The sequence below is a fragment of the Phoca vitulina genome, unplaced genomic scaffold (assembly GCF_004348235.1).
Source record: "Phoca vitulina isolate PV1807 unplaced genomic scaffold, GSC_HSeal_1.0 scaffold83, whole genome shotgun sequence".
Taxonomy (NCBI): Eukaryota; Metazoa; Chordata; class Mammalia; order Carnivora; family Phocidae; genus Phoca; species Phoca vitulina.
Genome location: NW_022589786.1, coordinates 4,014,372 through 4,037,743, shown reverse-complemented (window position 1 = coordinate 4,037,743; position 23,372 = coordinate 4,014,372). Strand labels below are relative to the sequence as shown.

At 52.2% G+C, this 23,372-nt stretch overlaps 1 protein-coding gene across 3 annotated transcripts in view; it reads left to right on the top strand.

Moving 5' to 3' along the window:
• ANXA6 (annexin A6) overlaps positions 1–23,372 on the top strand; it is a 46,385-nt gene that overhangs the window by 19,678 nt on the left and 3,335 nt on the right. For 2 of the 3 annotated variants that reach the window (XM_032395240.1, XM_032395242.1), the window contains exons 8-24: positions 55–111; positions 936–1,029; positions 1,455–1,550; positions 2,663–2,721; positions 3,773–3,895; positions 4,913–4,971; positions 6,603–6,681; positions 8,329–8,410; positions 9,573–9,667; positions 10,261–10,374; positions 12,285–12,375; positions 13,006–13,085; positions 13,628–13,681; positions 19,076–19,093; positions 19,877–19,970; positions 21,137–21,232; positions 22,668–22,726. In XM_032395240.1, the coding sequence (XP_032251131.1) occupies positions 55–111; positions 936–1,029; positions 1,455–1,550; positions 2,663–2,721; positions 3,773–3,895; positions 4,913–4,971; positions 6,603–6,681; positions 8,329–8,410; positions 9,573–9,667; positions 10,261–10,374; positions 12,285–12,375; positions 13,006–13,085; positions 13,628–13,681; positions 19,076–19,093; positions 19,877–19,970; positions 21,137–21,232; positions 22,668–22,726 (1,350 nt within the window). The remainder of the gene's footprint in view (positions 1–54; positions 112–935; positions 1,030–1,454; positions 1,551–2,662; positions 2,722–3,772; positions 3,896–4,912; positions 4,972–6,602; positions 6,682–8,328; positions 8,411–9,572; positions 9,668–10,260; positions 10,375–12,284; positions 12,376–13,005; positions 13,086–13,627; positions 13,682–19,075; positions 19,094–19,876; positions 19,971–21,136; positions 21,233–22,667; positions 22,727–23,372) is intronic. The other variant, XM_032395241.1, reaches the window with a different exon arrangement.

Below are 23,372 nucleotides of genomic sequence, written 5' to 3'. Positions count from 1 at the left end.
CCCCCCCCCCACCCGGCTCTGGTTTGAACCCTGTGTCCCTGTGTCTCTGCCCAGGGAACCAGGGAGGAGGACGATGTGGTGAGCGAGGACTTGGTACAACAGGACGTCCAGGTAAACCAGCACTGACCGAGGGCTCTTGGGGCACAGCAAGGGAGCCCCGAGAGCAGGGAGCTTGGGGATCCGGGGAAGGGCTGGGTGCCGAGTAATTTGCACCAAATACCAGAAATAACTGACTCATGGCCAGCATTTTATACAGTGCTTTGTTGAAGAAAGGACTTAAATTGTTTTTCAAAGGTACACAACATATATAAAGTTGGTGAGCTATATTTTGGAGCTTTTGTCATTTGTTCCTTTATTCATTCAGTTAATTAATATGTACTGAATACCTACTATGTGCTGGGCACTCTGCCAAGCACTGGGGAATCACTAATGAACAAAATCAGACAGTACTGGGAGAGATAGGCATAGGTTCATCGTACACACCTTCTCTGGGATATATCATTACATTCCAGGTGTTTTGAGCCCCACTTTGTGCGCATGATACTGCAGGGGTAGATACAGAGAAGGCTAAGACAGAGTCCCTGTCTTTGAGGAGCCCATGCCATAGTGGGGAGCCAGGCACATAAAGTCATTATAATATACAGTGGAGCAAGCAATAAAGAAGCAAAAAACTATAGGAGCCTAGAAGAGGGAAGGAGGAGAAGAAAGCGAACTCTGCTTTGGGGATATCAAGTACTTCGAGAACAAATGGGACATTTAATCTGGGCCTTGAAGGTTGAGTAGGAGTTTCCCCAGAAAGAAAGGAAGGTATACAGGTGTATGCAAAGGTCCTGAGGCTACCAGTTACTTGTATGTTCAGGGATCCAGCAGCAGTTGATTAGCTTGGCCAGCAAGTTCTGTCTCCTTTCAATGAAGTCCTTCCTCTTCCCCTTCAGGACCTGTACGAGGCAGGGGAACTGAAATGGGGAACAGATGAAGCTCAGTTCATTTACATTTTGGGAAATCGCAGCAAACAGCATCTTCGGTTGGGTAAGTTCCAGAGAAGAAAGACCTACAGCTGCTCCCTTGGGGGTTGTGCCAAGAATTCAATTCTTTCTTCCTTTTCTACTAATAGAGCAGGATAGTTACTTCATCTATAATGCAAGTACTAGTCCTGATTTTATTAGATGGTGGTTTGTGTAGTCCCTCAGCAAAGTCATTGACAGGATGCTCTACCTTCCCATCTGAGTACCAGTCCTGTCTTCCTGTTGGAGTGTGAGGTACACAGAGTCCCTCACATCATACCCGGCTTGAGTGCACGGTGGCTGGTGGTGTGCATGACCTCCCTGCCAGCTAGCTCCCCAAAGATCGGCCCTACCTTCATGCTGGGCGCCCTGGTCCTGGCCTCCCCTTCTGAGGTCCTGGTTTCTCCTGAGTTCTGGGACACCCTCAACATCCCTGTCTTTCTGACTCAGTGTTTGATGAGTATCTGAAGACCACGGGGAAGCCGATCGAAGCCAGCATCCGAGGGGAGCTGTCCGGGGACTTTGAGAAGCTGATGCTGGCTGTGGGTACGTCCTGACCTTGCATTCCCAGGGGCATTCGAGGGACTCTGGGATTCTGGCCCAGGAACAAGAGGCCAAGAATGGGAAAGGGGGACTATATGATCGGGCAGCAGGAGGCAGTGAATTCTGCAGGTTGGTCAGGGGGGCAGAGTGGAGGCTCAGGTACTGACTTCCCACCACTTCCTCCCCGGGTGTATGTGGTAGGGCGAGGTAGAGCTGTGAGCCCGAGCTCGGGGAAAGAACCAGAAGGAGAGCAGGCTTGTGTAGAACACGTACCGTGTGCTGGGTGCTGCGCGGGGTGTTTAATCTTTAAAAAAGCCCTGGGGGGGGGCATGATCTCCATTTCACAGATGAGGAAACCACATCTCACAGAGGCTGTGTCACTTGCCAAGGGGTAGTTCTGTCATGACTTGGGGGTGTCCCGGGTACGGGGCTTGCCAGGAGCTGACTAGCCAGTGGTGGAGTCAAGATTCAAACTCCGGGCTTCTCCCAAATCCGCTGTTGACTTGGAGCAAGTCCCCTGTCCTCACTGGGCTTCAGCTCCCTCATCTGATAAATGGGGGCAGGGGTGAGGGACTGCCTGACCCCAAGGCCCTTAGAAGCTAGACATTGCAAGAATCAGTATGTCTGAGTCTGGGCTGGGTTGTATGTGTGTTCTGTGGGGGAGAGCTGTATCCCCAGCCTCATCCTCCTGCCCAGAGCTGTCCCGCTCCCAACTTGTTTCAAGCAGTCAGGTTCTGGCCTGCTCTGCCAGCAGGATCCAGAGTGCTGTAGCTGCCAGTACTTTCTGCTGCAGCAGGATCTAAAGAAGCACCTCTCCCAGCTCCACCCCAGACGCTACCCCCCACCCGGCCCGGTTCCGCAAACCCCCCAGAGGACTAGAAAGGTGAAGTGGGTCTTTAAGATGCACAACCCACATTTCAGCAGCCCGGTTCCTGATTTCTTTATGCTCTGGGTTTGTGTTAAAAGGGGGTGGGGCCTCGGGTTATCAGGAGCCTGGGTTCTTCCTTGGTTTGCACTTGGTGGTCCCCAAGAGGTAAAGATAAAGAAGGGGTCAGGCCACCCCAACCCATTCTGAGGCAGCCAGAATAACTCTACCTCTTCTTCCCTCTTCTCAGTAAAGTGTATCCGGAGCACCCCAGAGTATTTTGCGGAAAGGCTCTTCAAAGCCATGAAGGTGTGTGGTAGGGTCGGTGGGAATGAGCTTGTGGGAGGGGGGTCTCTGCCCATCCCCACGGGACTATAGAGACGCTCTGACAAGTCTGTAGGGCCCACTCACTGGCCAAAGAGAGCCCTCGGGATTGGCCGCAGGAGAGAGGGATGGCCCTTTTCCCAGGTGAGCTCCCGAGCCTGGGGTGCTTTCTGGTCGCACACCTGCCCCCCCAAATACCTGCTCCAACCTCAGGGTTGATCACCAAGTGTTATGACAGCCTGTGCTTGATTCATCCAGCCAGATGGGCTGGAAACCCACACATTTCAAAAATATTAATTGACCAGAATGTTTCTGTACAGTGTATGTAGATTACACCACTTTGGAAGATACTTGTCATTGTCTACTAAGGCTTGTGATGTTTATCCCTGTGACCCAGCGATTCTACTCTGGATGTATACTTGAGAACAGTGATTCCCACTCTTTTGCACACAGGACACATGGAAACTGATGATAGTTCCATAGCACAACAGGGTACGTGAATGCAGAGGCCACAGACCCAAGGCCCGGGAGCTCAGGCCTTCCTGGCCCTGGTTGCCCATCCCACAAGGGCAAGGGAACTATGGCCCATTCACTGTCTTCCAGAGTGAGGTCAGGCCGCTCAGCCCGGGAGAGAAGGTTCCTGTGTGCATGCGTTCCTAAGAATGTGGCAGTGTTATCTGTGTTAGGAAAAGTTTAGAAACAACCCAATGTCCATCCGGAGTAGCAGGAGAAATAAATGCGAAGTGGTGTGTTTACAGCATTCCAAGATATACAGACGTAAACAATCTATGCTTAGAGTTACAAAGTTATGATAAAATTACAAGGGAAACCAAGGATGGGCTGATGTATGAGGGGAGGAAGGAAATCAAAGCAAGAGGGACACATGGGGAGCTTCTGGGGGAATGACAATGTTGTGTTTCTTTTGTTCTTAAATTTAATGTTTTATCACAAAAATTGTATTTCCAACTCAGCTGGGGGCTGTTAGCACTCTGGCCTCCTCTCAAGTTCCTGTCCCCCTAACCCACTTGTCTTCCAGGGCCTGGGGACTCGGGACAACACCCTGATCCGCATCATGGTCTCCCGTAGTGAGCTGGACATGCTTGACATTCGGGAGATATTCCGGACCAAGTATGAGAAGTCCCTGTATAACATGATCAAGGTGAGCGGAGCTAACAGGGTACAGAGAGGAGCAGAGGGCTTGGGAACCACTCCCAGGGGAAAAGAACTGTCCCGGAAAGCTGGGAGTCTCTTGGGAATTCCAGAAGCCCCTGTCTCATGGCACATTCAGGGAATGTGAGACAATTCAACAGAGAAGTAAGTGTCTGTGAGTCACGAAGCTCAAAAGGAAGGCTGGCCTGGGTCAGGAAGGGCATGCAGGCTGAATTAAGGGTGAGGACTCCTCCCAAGGGCGATTGGGGCTCTTGGCCCCGGGCCAGGTGACTTGTGATGACTGGGGTGTCCAGCCCATGACATTTGGCCAAGAGACAGAGAGTTGGGTTTTTTCTTTTTGGGGTGGGTGAGGTAAAGCTTTATGAGTTCCAGCTATGTCCCCTGAACTATGTTTCCAAAGAGGAATTTTATAGGTATTACATGCAAAAATGGTTCATGGGAAATGTTTCGAAAAAACTAGTATAAGTAAAGACAAGCCAGTTTGTTAACTTCAGAACTTCTCACAGCCTTTAATATGTTAAATCCTTCATGAAGCTCTAACAGGGGTATAAAATACGCTACATCCATTTGTTTGGGTTTGGCATTTCCCGGTGTTTTTGCTTGTGGAGCCCTATTTTCATGGACTGTTTCACTTGGGAGGGCCGGGCTGGGGATTATCCGGGGTAGTGGTGTGCTGGGCCTGACCCGCGCTGGCTCCACGTTCAGTGAAATCATTTTGGTAGCTTGAAAGTATCCCTGGTTGGATGTATTCACCCCACAGAGATTGCCAAATGTTACAAATCGGGGCTTTTTTACTTTTTTTCCCCCGAGAGCCGGTTGTTAAATACTTGGCAGCACACCGTTGTTTGGCGGTCTCAGCCACCCCCAGACCAGAGGAGAGTCAGGGCAGCTACGAAAAAGTGTTCAGCCTTCCCCATCTTGGGCTCTGCAGAACGTCCCCTCCTTGTCTGAGGGGAGCCCAGGGATGAGTGAGGTCACCTTTCTCTCTCTCTCTCTTTCTCCCCAGAATGACACGTCTGGCGATTACAAGAAGGCTCTGCTGAAACTCTGTGGGGGTGATGATGAGTAAGTGGCCCCCAGGGCCCCAGGCTGGAGGGAGTGGCCTCTGGGGGTGGCAGGCCTGGGCTCCCCTGGCCCTCATCCTGATGGATGGATGGATTGGATGAAGTTGGGGATTCCTCGGTGCCAGGAGCGACGCTCAGGTGAACGTGTGTGTGTGTGTGTGTGTGTGTGTGTGTGTGTGTCGGGAATGTGCTCTCCCAGTGTGTGTGTGTGACGGGAATGTGCTCTCCCAGACAGGGAGGTGTCTGCTCCCGTGCACTTGGAAAGGCAGTCTGGGGGTGTGGACTGGGAATTAGGGGGGTCCAGACCCTGCTACCTCATAGCTACTTCTCCGTTTCATCATCTGTTTGATGGAAGAAATACAGGTGCCTGCCTGCTCTGCCTACTCATTGAGCATGTTTGTACCAAGTACGTTCTGTGAGCAGGCCCTGTGGGGAAGGGCTGGTCAAGCCCCCAGCCCGGTGAGGCAAATGGACCAGGACCTGCACGTGGGGCCGTCCTGGGATGGGGAAAGTATCTGTGCCTGGGAACGCACAGATCAGGGCATTATCCCAGACTGGGGGAGGCTCCTGGGGGTAAAGAAGCAGAGGCCTGAGGAGGAGGAGAGACAGGGTCTGAAGGAGTGGGCAGAGGAAAGGCCTAGAGATGTGCAGGTTCAGCCTGGTTCATTTCTGTAAACTGATGCTGCACTTTTGCAGCAGGCTGGGGAAGAGAGGAGGCTGAGAGGTGGGCAGAGCCTGGGGGCCTCCTGGCAGAAGAACCTCTCCTAGGGGAAGTGGGGAGCTGTGGAAGAGATTACACTGGACACAACTTGACCAGATTTGTGCCCTAGGAGGGGAGCGATGGGTCCTCTGATTTTCCCTCCCAGAGCTTATAAGGATCCAGTTAAGTAAGGGATATGATAACCTCCTGTTAACCTTTGACAAGTGCCTTGGGGGCTGATTTCAGTTCCTCAGACGTTTACTCAGCATGTGGTACACCCAGATGCTTTGCAGGAGGAGATATCGAGGTGATGTGGCCGTAAGGTGGTCACTGACTTGAGAGGGGAGACGTGGATAGAAATCACTCAGATCATGAGGAAGAAAGGGGAAGTCAGAGGATTCGAGAACTCCTGTCCTGCTTGGAACTTGGAACCAAGAAGGCTGCTGGGGAGAGCCAGCATTGCAGGGGGTCTCAAGAGAAGATAGAAGGTTCTCAGAAATGGAGGGGAGGGCTCTGAATGGATGAGGCTTGAGAGAAGGTGAAGCCAAATGCATTCACTTAAAGTGTGTGTGTGTGTGCACACGTGGCTGTGTGTGTCCGTGTGTGTGCGCACACGTGGCTGTGTGTCTGTGTGTGTGCGCACACGTGGCTGTGTGTCTGTGTGTGTGTGCGCACACGTGGCTGTGTGTGTCCATGCGCGTGTGCACACGTGGCTGTGTGTCCGTGTGTGTGTGTGCACACGTGGCCGTGTGTGTCCGTGCGCGTGCGCACATGTGGCTGTGTGTGTGCGTGTGTCTGAGCGCGTGCGCACATGTGGCTGTGTGTGTGCGTGTGTGTCCGTGCGCGTGCGCACATGTGGCTGTATTGTATGTGTGGAGTGTTGCCCACGATGACGGGCCCTCCTATCCTCTCCCCAACCCCCTCCCTTCCAGTGCCGCTGGCCAGTTCTTCCCGGAGGCAGCGCAGGTGGCCTATCAGATGTGGGAGCTTAGTGCAGTGGCCCGAGTAGAGGTCAGACCCTCCCCTCCTCCTGCTTGACCTCTTGACCACAAGCTTCCAGTCTTCTGCTCGCACCTTCCTGCTGCTCTGGTCGGCACCCAGCTGCCCCCTGGCTGCCAGCCTGAGACACTGGTTCTCACATCTGAAGCTTCCTTGTCTTCTAGGAGTGAGGAGCTGGTGGGCGGGCACTCGGGTGTGGGCGTCTGATTCCTGCTGCAACTTCTAACGCGCCGGGAAGCATTCTGGCCCCCTGACTACTAACAGGGCTTGCTGAATGGAGGCATATCTGGTTCTGTGGAGGGGCCTGTGTCATCCTGGGTCGGACAGTTGGCCTTTGGAGGCATGACAACGAACAGAGGGCCACCGCTCGGTGCACTGGATGATTCAAGGTTGTTCTGACCATCCTGAGACCCAGGGTCCACAGACGGACTTGGGGCAAACCATTCCCGGGACTAGTAGCACTTGGTCCACATGAAAATATTTGGAACCTTGCCTTCTCTCTGTGACTCACGGAGCCATTTTTGGCAGGTCCCTGCCCCTTTCTGGGCCTCTGTCTCCATCTTCGGAATGAGGTGTTAGACATGGCAAGCCCAGTGTCTTCCGAGGGCTCTTGAGCTCTGATGTTCCAGAACAGCATTTCCCAAATGACAAGGCAGAACTGTCATTGCAGATGACCTTAAATTATGTAAGAAATGAATCCTTTTGGGTGAGGGGAGCCTCCATGGTATTCAGTAACACGGAACCTCACATAGTGAGGGAGTGACTCCTTTTCGATTGCATCCACCTTCCTCATTCTGTCAGAGTCTGGTTTGGTGCTACACTCACTAGCTTTCCTTTTTCACAAACAGAGCTGAGAGAGCTAGCTTTAAGTGCAGAGCTTTTGACAAGCAACAACGTCTCGTTAAATTTGGTGATATTTGACAACACAGTTTTTTCTCTTTATTACATTTATTGTCATGGGTTATCATCTGTTGATGGCACATAATACCAGTTTTCTCTTTATGATAGTGATATAAAATTATTTTCATTCATTAATCCATTTAACAAATATTTCTTGAGTGCTTACTTCTGTTGTAGGCACTTGGGATCTATCCAAGAACAAAATGAACAAAACCTCTTGCCCTTTAGGAGTATTTAAATACACTTAAAAATGAATGCATTTAAGTAAAACAGAACAGATGTTGAATTAAGTAAAAATATTAAGAAATAGCACAGGGTGTATGCAAATAGGGAAACACTGAGAACCCCACTTAAGGAGTGACTGAAATTTGGGAGATTCTGCTCTGGTATTTCAGACGTTTTGGTTGCCTTTTCAAGGGGAGGGGCTCTTGAAGAGGCAGGAGGGCCTTGGGGACAGGGCAGGATTCTGAGGGACTGGGGAGGCCCCAGGGCAGCTAGGCCAGAGCCGACTCCTGCGGCAGGAAGCTGGCTTGACCAGCACTTGCCACGCTCCCAGGCCTGGGTCTGTCTCTCCCCCTCTCCTTTCTCAGCTCTAGGGCAGGGCTCTGTCTGCTGTGCCTTCACCCCCGCCTCTTTCCCCTCAAGCTGCTTGGTTTGGAGCTCGTGGGGAAAGCTTCCCCTCCCTTGCATGCTCCTCTCTTGGCCTGGCCCCCAGGGGGGCCTCCAGACACCTGCTGAGTCTCTTTCTGCTTCTCCCAGCTGAGGGGAACTGTGCGTCCAGTCGACAACTTCAACCCTGACGCTGACGCCAAAGCACTGCGGAAGGCCATGAAAGGACTCGGTAAGGGGACAGGAAAGGGGCGGGTTGGCCTCTGGGGCAGCGGGTGTGGGAGCTGAGGCCTCAAACTAGGGTCCACAGAACGAGGGAGGGTCCTGGCTCCCTGAGTCTGGGGAGGAGGGGAGTGAGGGAGTTTGTAAGGAACTGGGCACAAGCCCTTCCCTGAGACCACGATGTCCCCAGCCTGTCAGGACCAGTGTCCTGGTGTAGAAGAAGGTACTAGGGCTTAAGGCCTGGGTTCTCCCCCTGGCTTTGCCTGAGACTCACCGTGTGACTTTGGGCAGGTCCTTCAGTGCCTCCAAGCGTCCATTTCCCCAAGTGTAGAAGAGATACAGACCCAATTCTGGGACGGGAGCGCCCCCTGCTGGCTCCCCCTTCAGGGCCTCCGTTTGGAGCTAGTGGGAAGAGCTACTCTATGGGTGGATGCCCTGTTCTCAGAAAGGCCAGCGGGGACGGAGCGTCCAGGTTTGGCCTCCGTCACTCCCCCTCCCTCGCCCCTGCCCATCTAACGGCACCTCCCAGAGGCCTTGGCTTAAATCCTCCCCCTCTGGGCCTCATCTTCATTTGTCTCTTGGGAATGGTAATACCCACCGAGCATATGTAGGACTGTGAGAATACAGGCGTACTGGAAAGGTAGAGTCCTGTGCCGGCTCTGAGGTCGAAGGCATTAATCCGAGAGGCGGGCAGTGGCGTCCTGCCGTCTTCCAGAGTTGACTTGCACCGGTTAGAAGGACTTGGGCTCCAGCTCCCGGGGAGTTGAAGAGAAAGCACCCGGGGTCCCCATGGGGTTTAGAATGCCAGGTTGGAAGGATCCCTTAGTAGCCACTCGGCCACTTCGTGGCGTAGGTGTGGAAATTGAGCCCCAGACAGGGGCCAGGCCTTGCTCCACCACGGCCAGAAGCAGGGCTGGACCAGAGGCCCTGACTCACCGCAGGCAGGGCTCTCTGCTCCCCTGGGGGTCTTCTCAGCAGTGACCCCACAGAAGGCAGTGCAGGGAGGAGCCTGGGCTAAGTCAGCGGTGTGGGCCAGAGGCAGGGCTCCTGCAGGCGCTTGGAGCTCTAGCCAGGCTTCTGCCCTCACAAAGATCAGTGCAGCCCATGGGCAGGGGGATGTGGGGAAGCTGGGCCATGGCCTCCCTCTGAGCCACGCGGCTTGGGTGATTCAGGAACTGACGAGGACACCATCATCAACATCATCACGCACCGCAGCAACGCCCAGCGGCAGCAGATCCGCCAGATCTTCAAGTCCCACTTCGGCCGGGTGAGGCCTCAGCCGGGGCCCTGCACCCCCTCCCCCGCCCCGGGGCTTGGCCTGTGACAGCCAGCTCCGTGCACCTGGGCGCCCGGGTCTTCACGGTCACCTGTTCTTGGAATACCACCCTCATTGGTTTTGGGCTGCCTGCAACACATTCTGTCCATCCCCCAGTTCCTTGGGATCAATGCCTGTGGGAATGGTTCAGCGCAGGGCTGAGATGAGGGACATGAGTTGCTTTCACACAGCATTTTCTGGATCTCGAAGTTCCAGAGGCTTCAAGGTTGAGCGTCAGTGATTACCGTGCCTTCGTGGGGAGCTGGCGAGTCACCCCCAGGGTGGGAATGATGGCCTCCAGCCCTGCCCCCTTTCCTGTCCTGTCTCCTTGCCACCAAGGAGAGTGGATCTTCCCGCTGCTTGGGTTTTTTCCCCTGCCCTCTTTGCTGTCCTCTAAGGAGTAAACATCAGCAGAGACAGATGCGGGCTCCCGCCATCCCCTGCATTCACACGGAGCCCCTGTTTCCTCATTCCGCATCTCCCTGTCCTGGGTCACACGGCAGCATGCGCTGATGTCGGCATGACCTCAGCCCTGCCCTTTGTAGGACTTGATGGCTGACCTGAAGTCTGAGATCTCTGGAGACCTGGCGAGGCTGATTCTAGGGCTCATGATGCCACCGGCCCATTACGATGCCAAGCAGTTGAAGAAGGCCATGGAGGTATGGTGGGGGCACCAAAGGGATGGGATCCAGTCTGCAGGTGTTGGGGTGACACAGGTGCTCCCCACAAGCCCAGGTGTGGGTTGGCTGTAGCTGCTTGGCAGAGCCCTTCCCACGCCCAGTTCAAACTGGCATGAACACCAAAGGGGACGTGGTTCCCATAACTGAAAGATACAGGACTCCATCTGGTTTTAGACGTGCCTGAATCCAGGGACTCGAATAATGTTATATGGACTCTTGTTTCTCCCCTACCTTGGTTGGCTCTCTCCTGTGGTGGCCTCACTCTCAGAGAGCCTTTCTCCTCGTGCTTGTATGTCCTACCAGTGAGCACCTCTGTTCCTTCTCCCCAGGAGTTCCACCAGTCTTGGCTTCTACTCTGGTTGATTCAAGTGAGGTCACATGCCCAGTAATCAGTGGTGTCAGAGGGATCTCAAGGAGCAGCTGGAGGAAGCAGGATGGGTCTGGCAGGGAAACACCAGCAGTCGGAGTCTGTATTCTAGTCCAGGCCTGCCACTAACTCACTCTGTGATGTTGGGCCCCTTACACTTTCTAAACTTCCATGCCTTCGGCAATCATCCCTGCCCTTCAAGCATTGGAGTGGGTCAAGCAAGGTCACGGGTGTGAAGGTCACTGTTAACTCTGACGACTGCTTAGCAAGAAAGGACATGGTGTCCCGGCCCAGCTCTTGCTGCAGCTGCTTTGCTTCCCAAGGCACCAGCTGTCCGGGGCTCCTCTCGGTCGTTAGAGCATACAGAGACCCGTCCTGGGCCCAGCTCCTTGTCTCATCAACCCACAAGGCAAGGCTATCGTTTTGTCCCCATTTTACAGATGAGGAAAGTCAGGCTCAGCCTAAATCGCTTGATCAAAGTCACAGCATTACGAGGTTTAACAGCCAGGGTTCAGACCCAATCTGTCGGACTCTGGAGCCTGACGTGAAAACCACATGACACCACTAGGGCTTTGGGCCCCTGGAGGATTCAGGGAAGAACAGACATTTCCCTGGGCAAAGCAAATTGAGGTTCTCGTCCTTTTAAAATGCCTAGACAAAAAAACAAAGGATTTGAAAACATGGAGTTTAGACGTTGAAGGGACTAGTGAGCTAAACTGACCCAGCCCTTTCCATTCCCACAGTGGGGACTGGCCGCCGCACAGGCACTGACCTCTAAGGGCAGTGAATGTGCTTCCTTAACTTTTTTTTATAGTTGTGGCCGCAGCGGCTTGTGCAGTGACGGGCACATTGCAGGTGTTCAACAGATACTTGAATCTATCGATCCGTCCGTCTCGTTTGCCTCCCTCCCCTCCCCCAAAGTGAGGACCTTTGAGCAGCTGTTTCCCAGAGCTGTCTCAGTCTAGAGGACCTAATGTGTCGGTCCCTAGATCACTCCTCAAATGCAAATATCAACAGACACAGCATGATTTTCCCTTAAAGCACAAAACCCTTTTTTCTTCTGACAAAATAATATGTGAGAAAGTCTACACAGAGCAAAAAAGAAGAAACGAGAAATCGCCTGTGATCCTTCGCCCACCCAGAGACCACAATCACTGTTACACTATAATGCATGATCTCTGTTCTTGTTATATACTTAAACATAAATATTTCTATTCAGATACATATGTGTGTATGCTTTTTAATATACACATGCCTATAGACCATATATTCTTTCCTTTTTAATTTTTGGTCCAAAGCAATTCTCATGGGAGGTTCTGGAAATCTTGACAAGCTGGCATGTTCCGCCCTGATTGTGCTGTCTCTGGTCTGGGGGTAAGGAGAAAATCCAGGAAGGCTTGGTGGTCTGAGCGTTTGCCTCCTGGGTGGTTTCTTGAACAGGGGCCTTCTTGGCCAGGGCTCCTCGGGTCTCTGCATGGGGGTCAGGGCTGTGGTTCAAGTCTTCTTGGTCTTGACATTCTAGGGGGCTGGCACCGATGAAAAGGCTCTCATTGAAATCCTCGCTACTCGGACCAATGCGGAAATCCGGGCCATCTGTGAGGCCTATAAGGAAGGTGAGTGTGGGAGGCCTTGGGCCCAGCACCACTGGGAGGTGGTGGCGAAAGAGCCAGCTCACCCCACAGGCATGAGGCTTTGATAAGCCCCTGGGGATGCCCAGCCCTGTGCCTGAGAAAAGGGCACCCCATGCAGAGAGTCCCGGCTGGAGGGGAGGAGTGAGAGGAGAGCGTGTCCAGGCTGCTGGGGAGCCGGAGGGCGGCCTCCTGGGTGGGCAGCCTATGCAGTCACTCCAGGCCCTCGTTCAGAAGGCCTGTGCTCGGTCAGAATATTATTTTGAAGAATCCTAAGTACCAGTCAGAAATGTTTAAACTTTTCCCCTGGTAAGCAGCTTTAAAATGGTAGAAATTTTGAGTGGGGGAGTGACCTGGCCAGACCTGTGGCCAGAGTTTGTGGGTCCGGCGCCTGTCCTACGGGAGGGAAGGTAGGCGAGGGAGGACAGGGTGGCTGTGAAGCAGGAGAGGCAGGATTCCAGGAGCCCTCAGCTGGGACGGGGAGGGAGGCGATGGACTGGGGCGTCAGTGTGTCAAGATCCGCAGTGGCATGGCAGGTTGCTGCCAAGAACCAGCTTCTAGAAGCACCCCCCATCCTTAGCCAGCAGCTGCCCACACCCCCTTTCTCTGTTTCAGACTATCACAAGTCCCTAGAGGATGCTCTGAGCTCAGACACGTCCGGCCACTTCAAGAGGATCCTTATCTCTCTGGCCACGGTGAGTTCGTGGCCCCAATGCCTGCCTGGCTGGGAGAGGGGCAGGGAGCTAGGAGCCCAGTCCTAATGAAGAAAGGGTGTCCTCCCCACTTGCCTTCTTGGTCCCACTGCTGAGGCCATGACTGGCTCGTGTAAGGCCTTCTTCCTCTGTTTACTTTTCAAAGCTGGCCACTTCTCCGGGTAGCCCTCCCTGATGGCCCTCAGCCTGGGTTTTTGGGCTCCCAGCTGATAGGACAAGGCCATGTGCGTGACCCGCATGTTACCTGCAGGTTTCCTTCGCCATCACTTGTATTCCTGCAGCCCAGACACTAGGCTCTGACGCACAGTATTGAAGATCCTTGTGTCTGAGTCACCTTGAGCTGAGTGTCTTCAAATGTAATGTTCACCACAGACTCCCCCATGAGGGCAGGATCATTGTCCCCCTGTTATAGCTCAGGAAGAGGGTTCAGAGAGGCAGAGTGGCTGAGCCAAGGTCCTGTGGCTGCTGAGGGACAAAGAGGGTGGATGTTTGGGGACTGACCTTTCTCGCTGGTCCTGTTGCAGGGGAACCGTGAGGAGGCAGGAGAAGACCGGGACCAGGCCCGGGAAGATGCCCAGGTGAGAACCGCCCCCTCCAAGTGGCTCCAGCTCATGTCTGTCCATGCCAGGCCCTGGCTGTCCAGGAGTGGGGAAGGTTCCTGGCAGGGACATGGCTGATTCAATTGGTGAACCCTTAGACTTGTGGACCCCTTGCACCTCTCTACCCTTAGAAGCGAGACTGAGTATTTTCACAACTTTCAGAAAGATTCTCATGAGTGCAGTGCTGGTCTTACCGGCATTTCCTATGTGGAAAGTAGGCTGAGAGCCCCCAGACCTTCAGAGCTGGAAGGGACTTACAGATCAGCCAGGTCAAACTCTTTATATTACAGTGGGAAAATGGAGGCCCATAGAGGGAGGAATAACTTCTGAAGGTCACACAGCAAATCAGTGGCCCGGGTAGAATTGAGCCAGAGGGAGCAGGTCTGGGGAGCTTGCTAGGAAGGGGGCCTAGGTGCTAATGGTCTCAGTTTATTATCTATGAAATGGGACCAAGGTTGAAGGAAGTGTTCTGAGAGAGCCTAAAAGTGAGTTCATCAAGGGCTGGGATCTTTGTTTTGCTCACTGATGCATCCCAGGTGGTCACATGGTCAGAACTCAGTAAATATTTGTTATTAAATGAATAAGGGAGTCAGGGGTTCTCTTGGGTCACTTGGCTGGTCTGTTTCTGCCATGCCCCCTAGGCTGAGGAGCTTGAGGTCTGGAGATGGTTTCTCATGGAGGCTGGACAACCCCACATCCCCTAAGGGTCCTTATGGTTGGGCAGTCCCTCTTCAGGCCCCGTGCACCGTCCCCACTCGCCTGTGCCTTGCTCGCCGCACCCTCTGGCCTGGCCCAGGTCCAGGCGTTGGGCACAGACATCACCGACTGCAGATCCGGCCCCCTCCCTCGACAGTTGCTGGGTTGAAAAGAGCCCTGTTGGATGGGGAGTGGAGGCACCAGCTCCGTGCCCTGCTCCACTTACAGAAAAGTGTGGAGTGTTACAGCAGCATCTGAGCTGCAAGAAGCCTTAGCTATAAACCCGACAGTTACAAAACTATAAAATGCATACTAAGTACTGAGCATGATGCTAAGACTATTTTATACTTTATTATGCCCCCTTTTTTACTGGAGGAAAATGAAACTCCTATCCAAGGGTATGGTTTCTAAGTGGCTGTGGTATGATTTGAACCCAGGCCCACGTGACTCCAAAGCCTAGGTTCCTACTATTTGATATCCTCCAGGACCCAGTACAGCAATTTCCCTACAGCCTCTGGACCAGGTAGCTGCTACTCTCCAATTATGCAGCCCCCGGTTTGGAATGCAGCTGTCTGAAGCTGCAGGGCTGCATTTAAATGTGGTTTTCCAGCTGCATGTGAGTGTGTTTATGAGGGCTCACTTGGGAACCCAGCCCCTAGGGTGGTCTGTTGAGGCCACATTTCATTCACTTACTCAACAGATATGTATTAAGTACTACTACAAATACACTTTGTAGTAGTCTCATTGCGCCCTTGAAGGTCTTTGATCCTGGCTTCCTCCCTAGAGCTCACCCCAAAGCCATCCTCTACCCTGAAATTCACCCTCTAGGGAATGCTTCCACCTGGGTGCTGTGCTGGGGGGGTGTGCTTCCAGTTGTTGCCAGCAGGGGGCAGTGGTGGGCTGCATTGGCAAACACTTTGCAGAGGAGAAGGGGTGAGAGAGAACCTGGGGGTGCAGAAACAAGGGAGCCCTGCCCAACTCAGCTGCCTGTCCAGATTCACAGACGCTGGACCCTGATTAGTCTTAGTGGGGACTCATTTTCTTAGAGCCAGAATATTCGGTTTCTAAAGTAAGACCTATCCTTTTGTAGAAACTCTAGAAAATAGAGACAAGCCTAAATAAATAAACAGACCAATCAGTCAATCAATCCATAACCTACTGGTGACAGCCATTGTTAATATTTTGGAATATGTCACTCTAGTTGTCTTTTTATGCGTATATATAAGTGGATCCCTGATTAAGAACAGTTAGAAAGTAATGTGCCGTGAATGCGGTTCATACTATTTTTAAAAACCGACGTCACTTAATGGCCATGTCCTATTCCACTTAAGAAGCTACTACCAAGCTTTATTTGAACAGCCCTCTTCCTGGTCACCAACTCTTCCCTCGTATGCAGGAGTGTTTTCCTTAGATAGGTTTTCTGGAGGCGAAATGTGAATGCCAGAGGAGGATGTGCACAGAAAGGGAAGGCGTTCGATCTGCAGGGCCAGGTTCCTCCTAGGAAGATGACGCACAGGGGGACTTGGCAGAGTCTGTGTCACGCCTCCTCCTTCCCACACTCTACCCTGGGCGTCCAGCACGCCCCCGAGCTCTTGGAGGTCCGGGTCTGCGACCGCGGTGCATACGAGTGCGCGATGTTCACCCATGGTCCCACAGGGATCGCTGACCACTTCCCTTTCTCCGTGTTCCAGTTTGAGCAACAAATAACATAGGCAGTCTAATCCAGAGGGAAGTGAAGACCTGTGGCCAGTTCAGGATGATTCAATCCCCAGGCTGTTTTGTAATATAACAGTTTTGTTGAAATTGAACCCAGACACCATGCTATCAGCGCATTGAAAGCAAACACTTCAGTGGCTTGTAGCGTCCTCACAGACGTGGGCAACCATCACCACAGGTCAATTTTAGAACGTCTCATCACCCCCAAAGAAACCTGTACTCGCTCCTCATTTCTTCCCCACCCTGCGTAACCACTAATCTACTTTCTGTCTCTTTAGGCTCACCTATTTCATATAAATGGTGTCATACAGTATGTGGCCCTTTGTGACTGGTCTCTTTCACTTACTATTTCCAACATTCGTATTTAGGCTGTATTGCTACTTCATTCCTTTCTGCTGCCAAATAATATTTCATTGCATGGCCATATCAGCTTTTGGTATGCATTCAGCAGCTCCTTGACATTTGAGGTACTTCTCAAGAATAATGCTACTTGCTGTAAACATGTGTGTACATGTTTTTTGTGTACGTATATTTTCATGTCTCCCAGGTAGATAGGAGTGGAATTGCCGGGTCATAGGATAACTCTTATGTTTAGGTTTTGGAGGAACTTCCCAGGTTAATTTTTGCGTGAAGTAGCTAGGCTAATAAGGAAAAGCCTTAATGTTGAGTATTTGGATATTTGTTTTAGTAGCCTACTGCATTTATCATATTACACATATTATTGTCTTAAAGATGCTCTGACAAAACAAATATGTCTGGGGTTCTCTGACCCAAATAAATGAAGAATGGCACGTTAGATTCTTTTTTGTTTGATTTTTTTTTTTTTTTTAGAGGGGGCGAGAGAGAGAAAGAGAGAGAGAGAGAGGAAAAAAAGGGAGGGGAGGGGAGAGGCAGAGGGAGAGGGAGAGAGAGAATCTTAAGCAGACTCCACGCCCAGTGTGGAGCCCTACGCAGGGCTCGATCTCACGACCTGAGCTGAAATCAAGAGTCAGACACTTAACCGAATCAGCCACCGAGGTGCCCCTTTTGTTTGATTTTTAAAATTGCTCCCTCTCTAAAAAAAAAAAACACAGGTATTTTTTAGCATCGCTTTTTAAAAATTGTGGTAAAATGCACATAATACATAATAAAGCATGACACATAGTAAAATTTGCCATCTCAACCATTTTTAAGTGTAAAGTTTAGTGACGTCAATCAAGTACATCCACATTGTTGTGCAACCATCACCACCATCCATCTCCAGAACTCTCTTTATCTTGTAAAACTGAAACTGTGTTGTTCTCATTAAACAGTAACTGCCCCTCCCCCTCCCCCAGCCCCTGGCAACCACCAATTCTACCTTCTATCTCCGAATCTGACTATGCTAGGGACTGTGTGTAATTACAGTCCTACAGTATCTACCCGTTTATAACTGGCTTATTTTCACTTACCATAATGTCCTCAAATTTCAACTAGGTTTTTAATACAGAAAGGGATGAATAAAAACCAGAGGTATCCCATGATCCCAGTGGCCCTGATAATTCCTATTTGACATTAAAATAAAACATCAAAAGAACATACTTGCATGTTGAGAAAATGTAAACATTTCAGGAAAAATCAAATGCAAAAGCTTTCCCAGTCCTTCTCAAAGGTAACACCACTGCCCATGGCATCTTGACCATGCCTTTAGCATGACTTCCCATCAAATATGGAAGAGTGACATTTGTCTTTTCAAGAGTGCATTTATCTTTTCTTATCTAGATAAAAGGAACACTGTTGTAAACAATATGCTATACTTTACTTTTTTGCTTAATTTAAGGGGAAACTCTCCTTATGGGCACTGTAGACTCATTCTTTTTAATAGCTGTGTGGATTTCCATTATTGAATAACCATAGTCTGTTTAACAGATCATCTATTGGTAGTTTCCAGTTTTTCTCTATTACGAAGAATGCTGCAGTGAGCACCCTTGCATGATATCTTGAAAGGCTTTCCTAGCAACGTAATTGCTTGATCAAATGTCACGTGCATTTAAAATTTTGAAAGACATTGCTAGTGTATATAATGAAAAGAGCTTTTTTTTAAAAAAAATGTTTTATTTATTTATTCATGAGAGTCAGAGAGAGAGAGAGAGAGAGAGGCAGAGGCAGAGGGAGAAGCAGGCTCCCCGCCTAGCAGGGAGCCCGATGCGGGACTCGATCCCAGGACCCTGGGATCATGACCTGAGCCGAAGGCAGACGCTTAACCATCTGAGCCACCCACGTGCCCTGAAAAGAGCTTTTTAAAGCATAAGGCTATTGTGAAGTTTACAAGGAGGATGGTTTGGGTCTGCCCAATAGAATCAAGTGGTCAGTAGAGTTGTAGGGAGACAGGCAAGGGCAAAACCCAATCTGGGGCACACGGGGCTGCCTAGATTTTGTTCCCAGGCCCTCAAGGCACTGCTGCTTGCCTAACAGAATCGCGTCCTAAGGACTCAGCATAATGCAGTGATCAAGTCACCCTTGTAAAATGACTGGAGAGCTGGCATTTTCCCACCTGATTTTGGCTGTGTGCCCCCCCACAAGTCCCCTCCCCTTCCAGCCTCAGCTTCCCTGTCTCTCCTGCCCATAACATAAAGGGGTAAAATGGCAGGTCTCAGACCCCTTGCGGTAAAGGGTGTGGGGGATTCAGCACTTCTCTTGTTCTCACTTCTGGGCAGCTCTGTGGAGACCAGCAGGCTGAGGGTGGAGTCGCCCTAGGTGGCTGGGAGTGACAGGTAGAGTGCCCTGTTCTGTGTCCTCCCCGACCCCTCAGGCGAACACTTTAAAATTAATTCCCAGGCCTATCCCCATTTGGGGCTCCAGCCCAAAGATCAGGGAAAGGTGTTTTCCCTCCTTCCTGCCCCTCCCCACCAGACCCCTGCCCCTGCCCCTCTCCCAGCCTCCTCGGCCTCCTCTGACTCAAGCCTTCCCTCTCTCCCTCCTCTCTCTCCTCCCTGCTCTCAGGTGGCTGCTGAGATCTTGGTGAGTGTCCTGTTCTTCAAGGGGATTTCCATGGCCTCTCCGAGTGAGGGCTGAGTGGCTGTGCTTCTGGGCGGGACGAGCGGCCAGGCAGGCAGTGGTTGGGGGGCTTGCCCGTAGGTTCTCTCTCTCCCTTTCATGACTTTTTAGGAGCCCCACTGGGTAAAAAATGGGCCAGGCAAGTGTTTCCCAAATTTCAGCCACTTACCTCCCACATGATTTGTGCTATATACCACCAGCTGTGGGTATTTTTCTTTAAATGGATCCTTTTTAATCTGAAATGAATTCTTCTGAAGGGAAGTTTAGTGTCGATATGAATGGAGCTAGTAACTGGCTGGAAGATGCTTGTGGGAACATATATATGCGGTGTGTTACAATATGTTTGCCCGTCTGCCACACTGGGGGAAACACTTGGCTCAGCCATTTTCCTTGCAATGACAGACCCGCGTCCCCAGAGGACCTCTCAGAAGGGCTTGAGAACAGGAGAACTCCGAGTCCCCGTGCCCAGTGCCTGTTTGCCCTCCCTTGGGCCCCAGTCTTGAGGTCCTGAGGCCAGAGTGGAAGTGCCCTGTGCTAAGCCCCGCCCTGTGTCAGTCCAGAGGGTTCCTGGAAACTGGAGGAGGGGATGCAGAGGCTGAGGAAGGAAGGGGCCAATGTCAGCCTCCTTAGGTGGGTTGGCCCAGCTTCTGACCACCCTCAGCCTAGTCAAAGACATGAAAGTGCATAATAACCAAGGCTTTCTGGTGTTTTCCCTCCCAAATCCTTGCCCCCACCTGGGATCTGCAGGAAATAGCAGACACACCCAGTGGAGACAAAACTTCCCTGGAGACCCGTTTCATGACGATCCTGTGCACACGTAGCTATCCGCACCTCCGGAGAGGTGAGGTCTCAATCCCTCCCCTTCCCGATGCAGCAGGAAGGTCCCCAAATCTGATGGGAGCCTCTCAGCTCTCTATGACAAGAGGAGCCAGGTGTCCACCCACCCATTCCTTACCCCAGCAACGGAAGATTGTGGCTGGTGGGGAGTCTGGTCCTGGCTCTAACACTCAGCCTGGGGCCAACTCCCTTCACCTCCTTAGGGAAGCAGGTGGGATGCCTGGGATACGGATGGCAGGTGGGTGCCACCTCCAAGGCCACTCCAGTAGATTGGTGGTGGCTGCCTCCAGTGCTGCGTTGAGGATTCAAAGGTTCAGTGTCATGGCCCTTTGGTGATGTCTGCCAGGAACAAGGCAATGAGGTGTGCTGATGGCACCAGGACCACCTACACGTCTTGGAGCCCCAGGCGGCCACATGCGCAGGGCGCACCTGACATTAGGTGCTCATGAAGTGCCCTGGTCACTAGGACATTTATACTTTAACATGGATTTGCCTGGCATTGTTGAGTAAAATACTTAAGGTGCTTTAGCATAGTGGCCGGAAGAATGGACTTGGGAGCCGGATTGCCTTGATTTGAATCTCCCACTTATCAGCTGTGTGACCTTGGGCAAGTTAGCGAATATCTGTGCCTTAATTCCCTTACCTGTCAATTGGGATTTTAGTTCTACCTCATGTGATTGTTCTAAAGATACAAAAAATATAATGCATGAAAAGCACTTAGCATAATGCCTGGCGCATGGTAACTTCCTCAGTGTCCTCGTTATGATTACTTACATTAATCTCTATCCCAACTTGACACAGGAGGAAGGGGAGGCCCAGAAGGGGGGAGGGGTTCTCCCAAGGTCACTCAGTGAGCTCAGGGCAGAGCCTTTACCAGGACCCAAGCTCCTTTTGCTACCCCAGCTGAGGTTCCTAGAACGCGTCTAAGGCTCTGGGGCAGCATCTGACTTGACACAGATTTGGCTCTGAGACCAAGGCAGCCTTGAGGTCAGAATTTCCCTCCCACCACGATCCTGCCTTAGGCCTGGGCTGCGACCATACCTGCTGTCCCTTTTCCCTTTCCTGGGGCACGGCCTGCGAGGGGAGCTGGGTGGGCAGGGAAATGGTGATCTCTCCCCTCCCTCTGAATTGAAGTTCTCCCCCCACCTGTGGGGCTTCTCTTGGGGCCAGTCTTCCAGGAGTTTGTCAAGATGACCAACTACGACGTGGAGCACACCATCAAGAAGGAGATGTCCGGGGACGTCAGGGACGTGTTTGTGGCCATCGGTAACTGATGGGACCAAGGGAAGGGGATGGATGTCCTGGGAAAAGGCTGGGGGTGCTGGGAACGTGGCCAGATTCACTGGACAAGTGTGGCCTTGGCAGCTTCCTGAGCTCCTAGTATTAGAGAATAAACCCCAGCACTGGGGGGGGGTCCTGCCGGCATGTGGTTGGGGGCGGGGGGTTATCGTGAAGACTTGTTCCAGGTTGCGGGGCAGGATGACGGAACAGCTCTCCCCAGGAGAGGTCACGGGGAAAGCGGTGGCAAGGCGGGGAGGGGCCCAGTGTTCTGCAGGACTAGGGTGTGCATGCGCGTGCATACACACACACACACACACACACACACACACACACACACTATACATGAGGAGCTGGGAAGGTTGGGGTACGATGTGAGCTTTCCCGTGGGTTCCTGAGCCCGTGCATGACACATAGCCCGAGTGACTGTGCCCTTGGAGTGTGTAACCCCAGCCTCTTGGCCCCTGCCCTCCTCACAGAGATACTTTTATATCCAGAGTCATTCTGGATTTCTGATACAGGTGTCTGATTCCTGCTCCTTAAGCTGCCTGAGACATCCCTGTGTGGGCCCTGGAGCCTTGAAATTCAGCAGCTGCCGAAGGCTGGAGCCCCCCCAGGCCTTGAGAAGGGGCTGGGACTGGTAGAGCCAGGCAGCATTATGTGGGGTGGGGGTACGTGGGGAGCCGGGGTTGCCAATGCAGCTAGAGTGGGCAGGCTCTGGGGCAACACTCAGCCCCAGGGATGGGCACAGTGCCTTAAATTACACCTACAGACAGTCATTCTCTGGCCTAGTCTTCCTCTACATCAGTCGCTCTCCAACATGAGGCTGCACCCGAGTAGGGAGACCAACCATTCTGGTCTGTACTAGAACCAGGGATGTCCCTGGCGGAGTGGGACAGGTTGGCCACCTCCTTTCAGAGTTGCAGTCTGAGCCCATCTGGGATGGGCCATGAGAATTTGCATTTCTACCAGGCTCCCAGATGCCGCTGCTGGAGCCATCCAGGAACCACGCTTTGCGAACCACTTCGCAAAATATTTCTTGGATCTGAATCTGTGGGGTGGCACCTAAAACCCAAGTTTTAATCAATTTCTCCAGTGATTCTGAGGCGCTTCGAAGTTTGAGGCCCTGTGCCTGGGGTTAATGAGGAGTTTCTTCCCTTTGAGTCCTCGACTGACCTTGGTTAGCTGCAAGCCCCTTAGCAGGAAGTGAGTTGCAACCCAGTGAGAGCCAAGTGGAAGGACGAGCCAGAGGAGGTGGCATCGGGAAGGAGGAGTGAAGGTCTCAGGCCCTGAGTATGAGCCTGGGGTTGGCCATGACCTGCAGCCCAGGCTGGAGGGAGAGGAGGTGGGAGAAGACAGCCCAGCCCATAGTCTGGGCACACCGCCTCTGACCAAGTTTCCTGCATCTCTCTCTTCCTCCCAGTTCAAAGTGTCAAGAACAAGCCTCTCTTCTTTGCCGACAAACTTTACAAGTCCATGAAGGTAAACAAACTGTTCCTTTCCCTTCCAGCCCTTCTGCCCACCCACAAACACAGATGTGTGCAGTCCCCTAGGTCAGGACTGGTGGCCACTGTTTCTTCCCCCTTGATGTTTATCAGCATCTGCCCCGTATCTGGCTCTAGGATAGTGATTTTGTCCCCTGGCGGACATTTGGCCGTGTTCAGACGCATTTTGGTCGCCACTACTTGGGGAGTGTTGCTGCTGGCATCTGGTAGGACGATAGCAGGAGTGCTGTTAAATCCTACAATGCACAGGACGGATCCCCAAAGCAAAGAATGACATGGCCCCAGAGGCCAAGGTTGAGAAACTTGCTCCGGGGACACAGGGCTGAGTAGGGCTCAGTCTCTGCCCTCTTGGAGCTCACAGTTGAGCAGGTGACACAGTGTCTCCTGTGACAAATGATCACAAAGGTAGCCAGTGCTGGACGCCGGGACTAGCCCTGGCTTCCTGAAAACCCAGGTCGCTCTGGCCACCCTCTCAGCCCAGTGAGTGGAGACTCAGCTGCTGACAGAGCCTGGGCAGGCTGTTTGGTGGGAGCGAGCCTGAGACCCCTCTCCACCTACAGTCCCCAAACATGACGGCCATTCATTGAGCACTCGCCTTTGCCAGCTTTGACTCCTAAGATGGT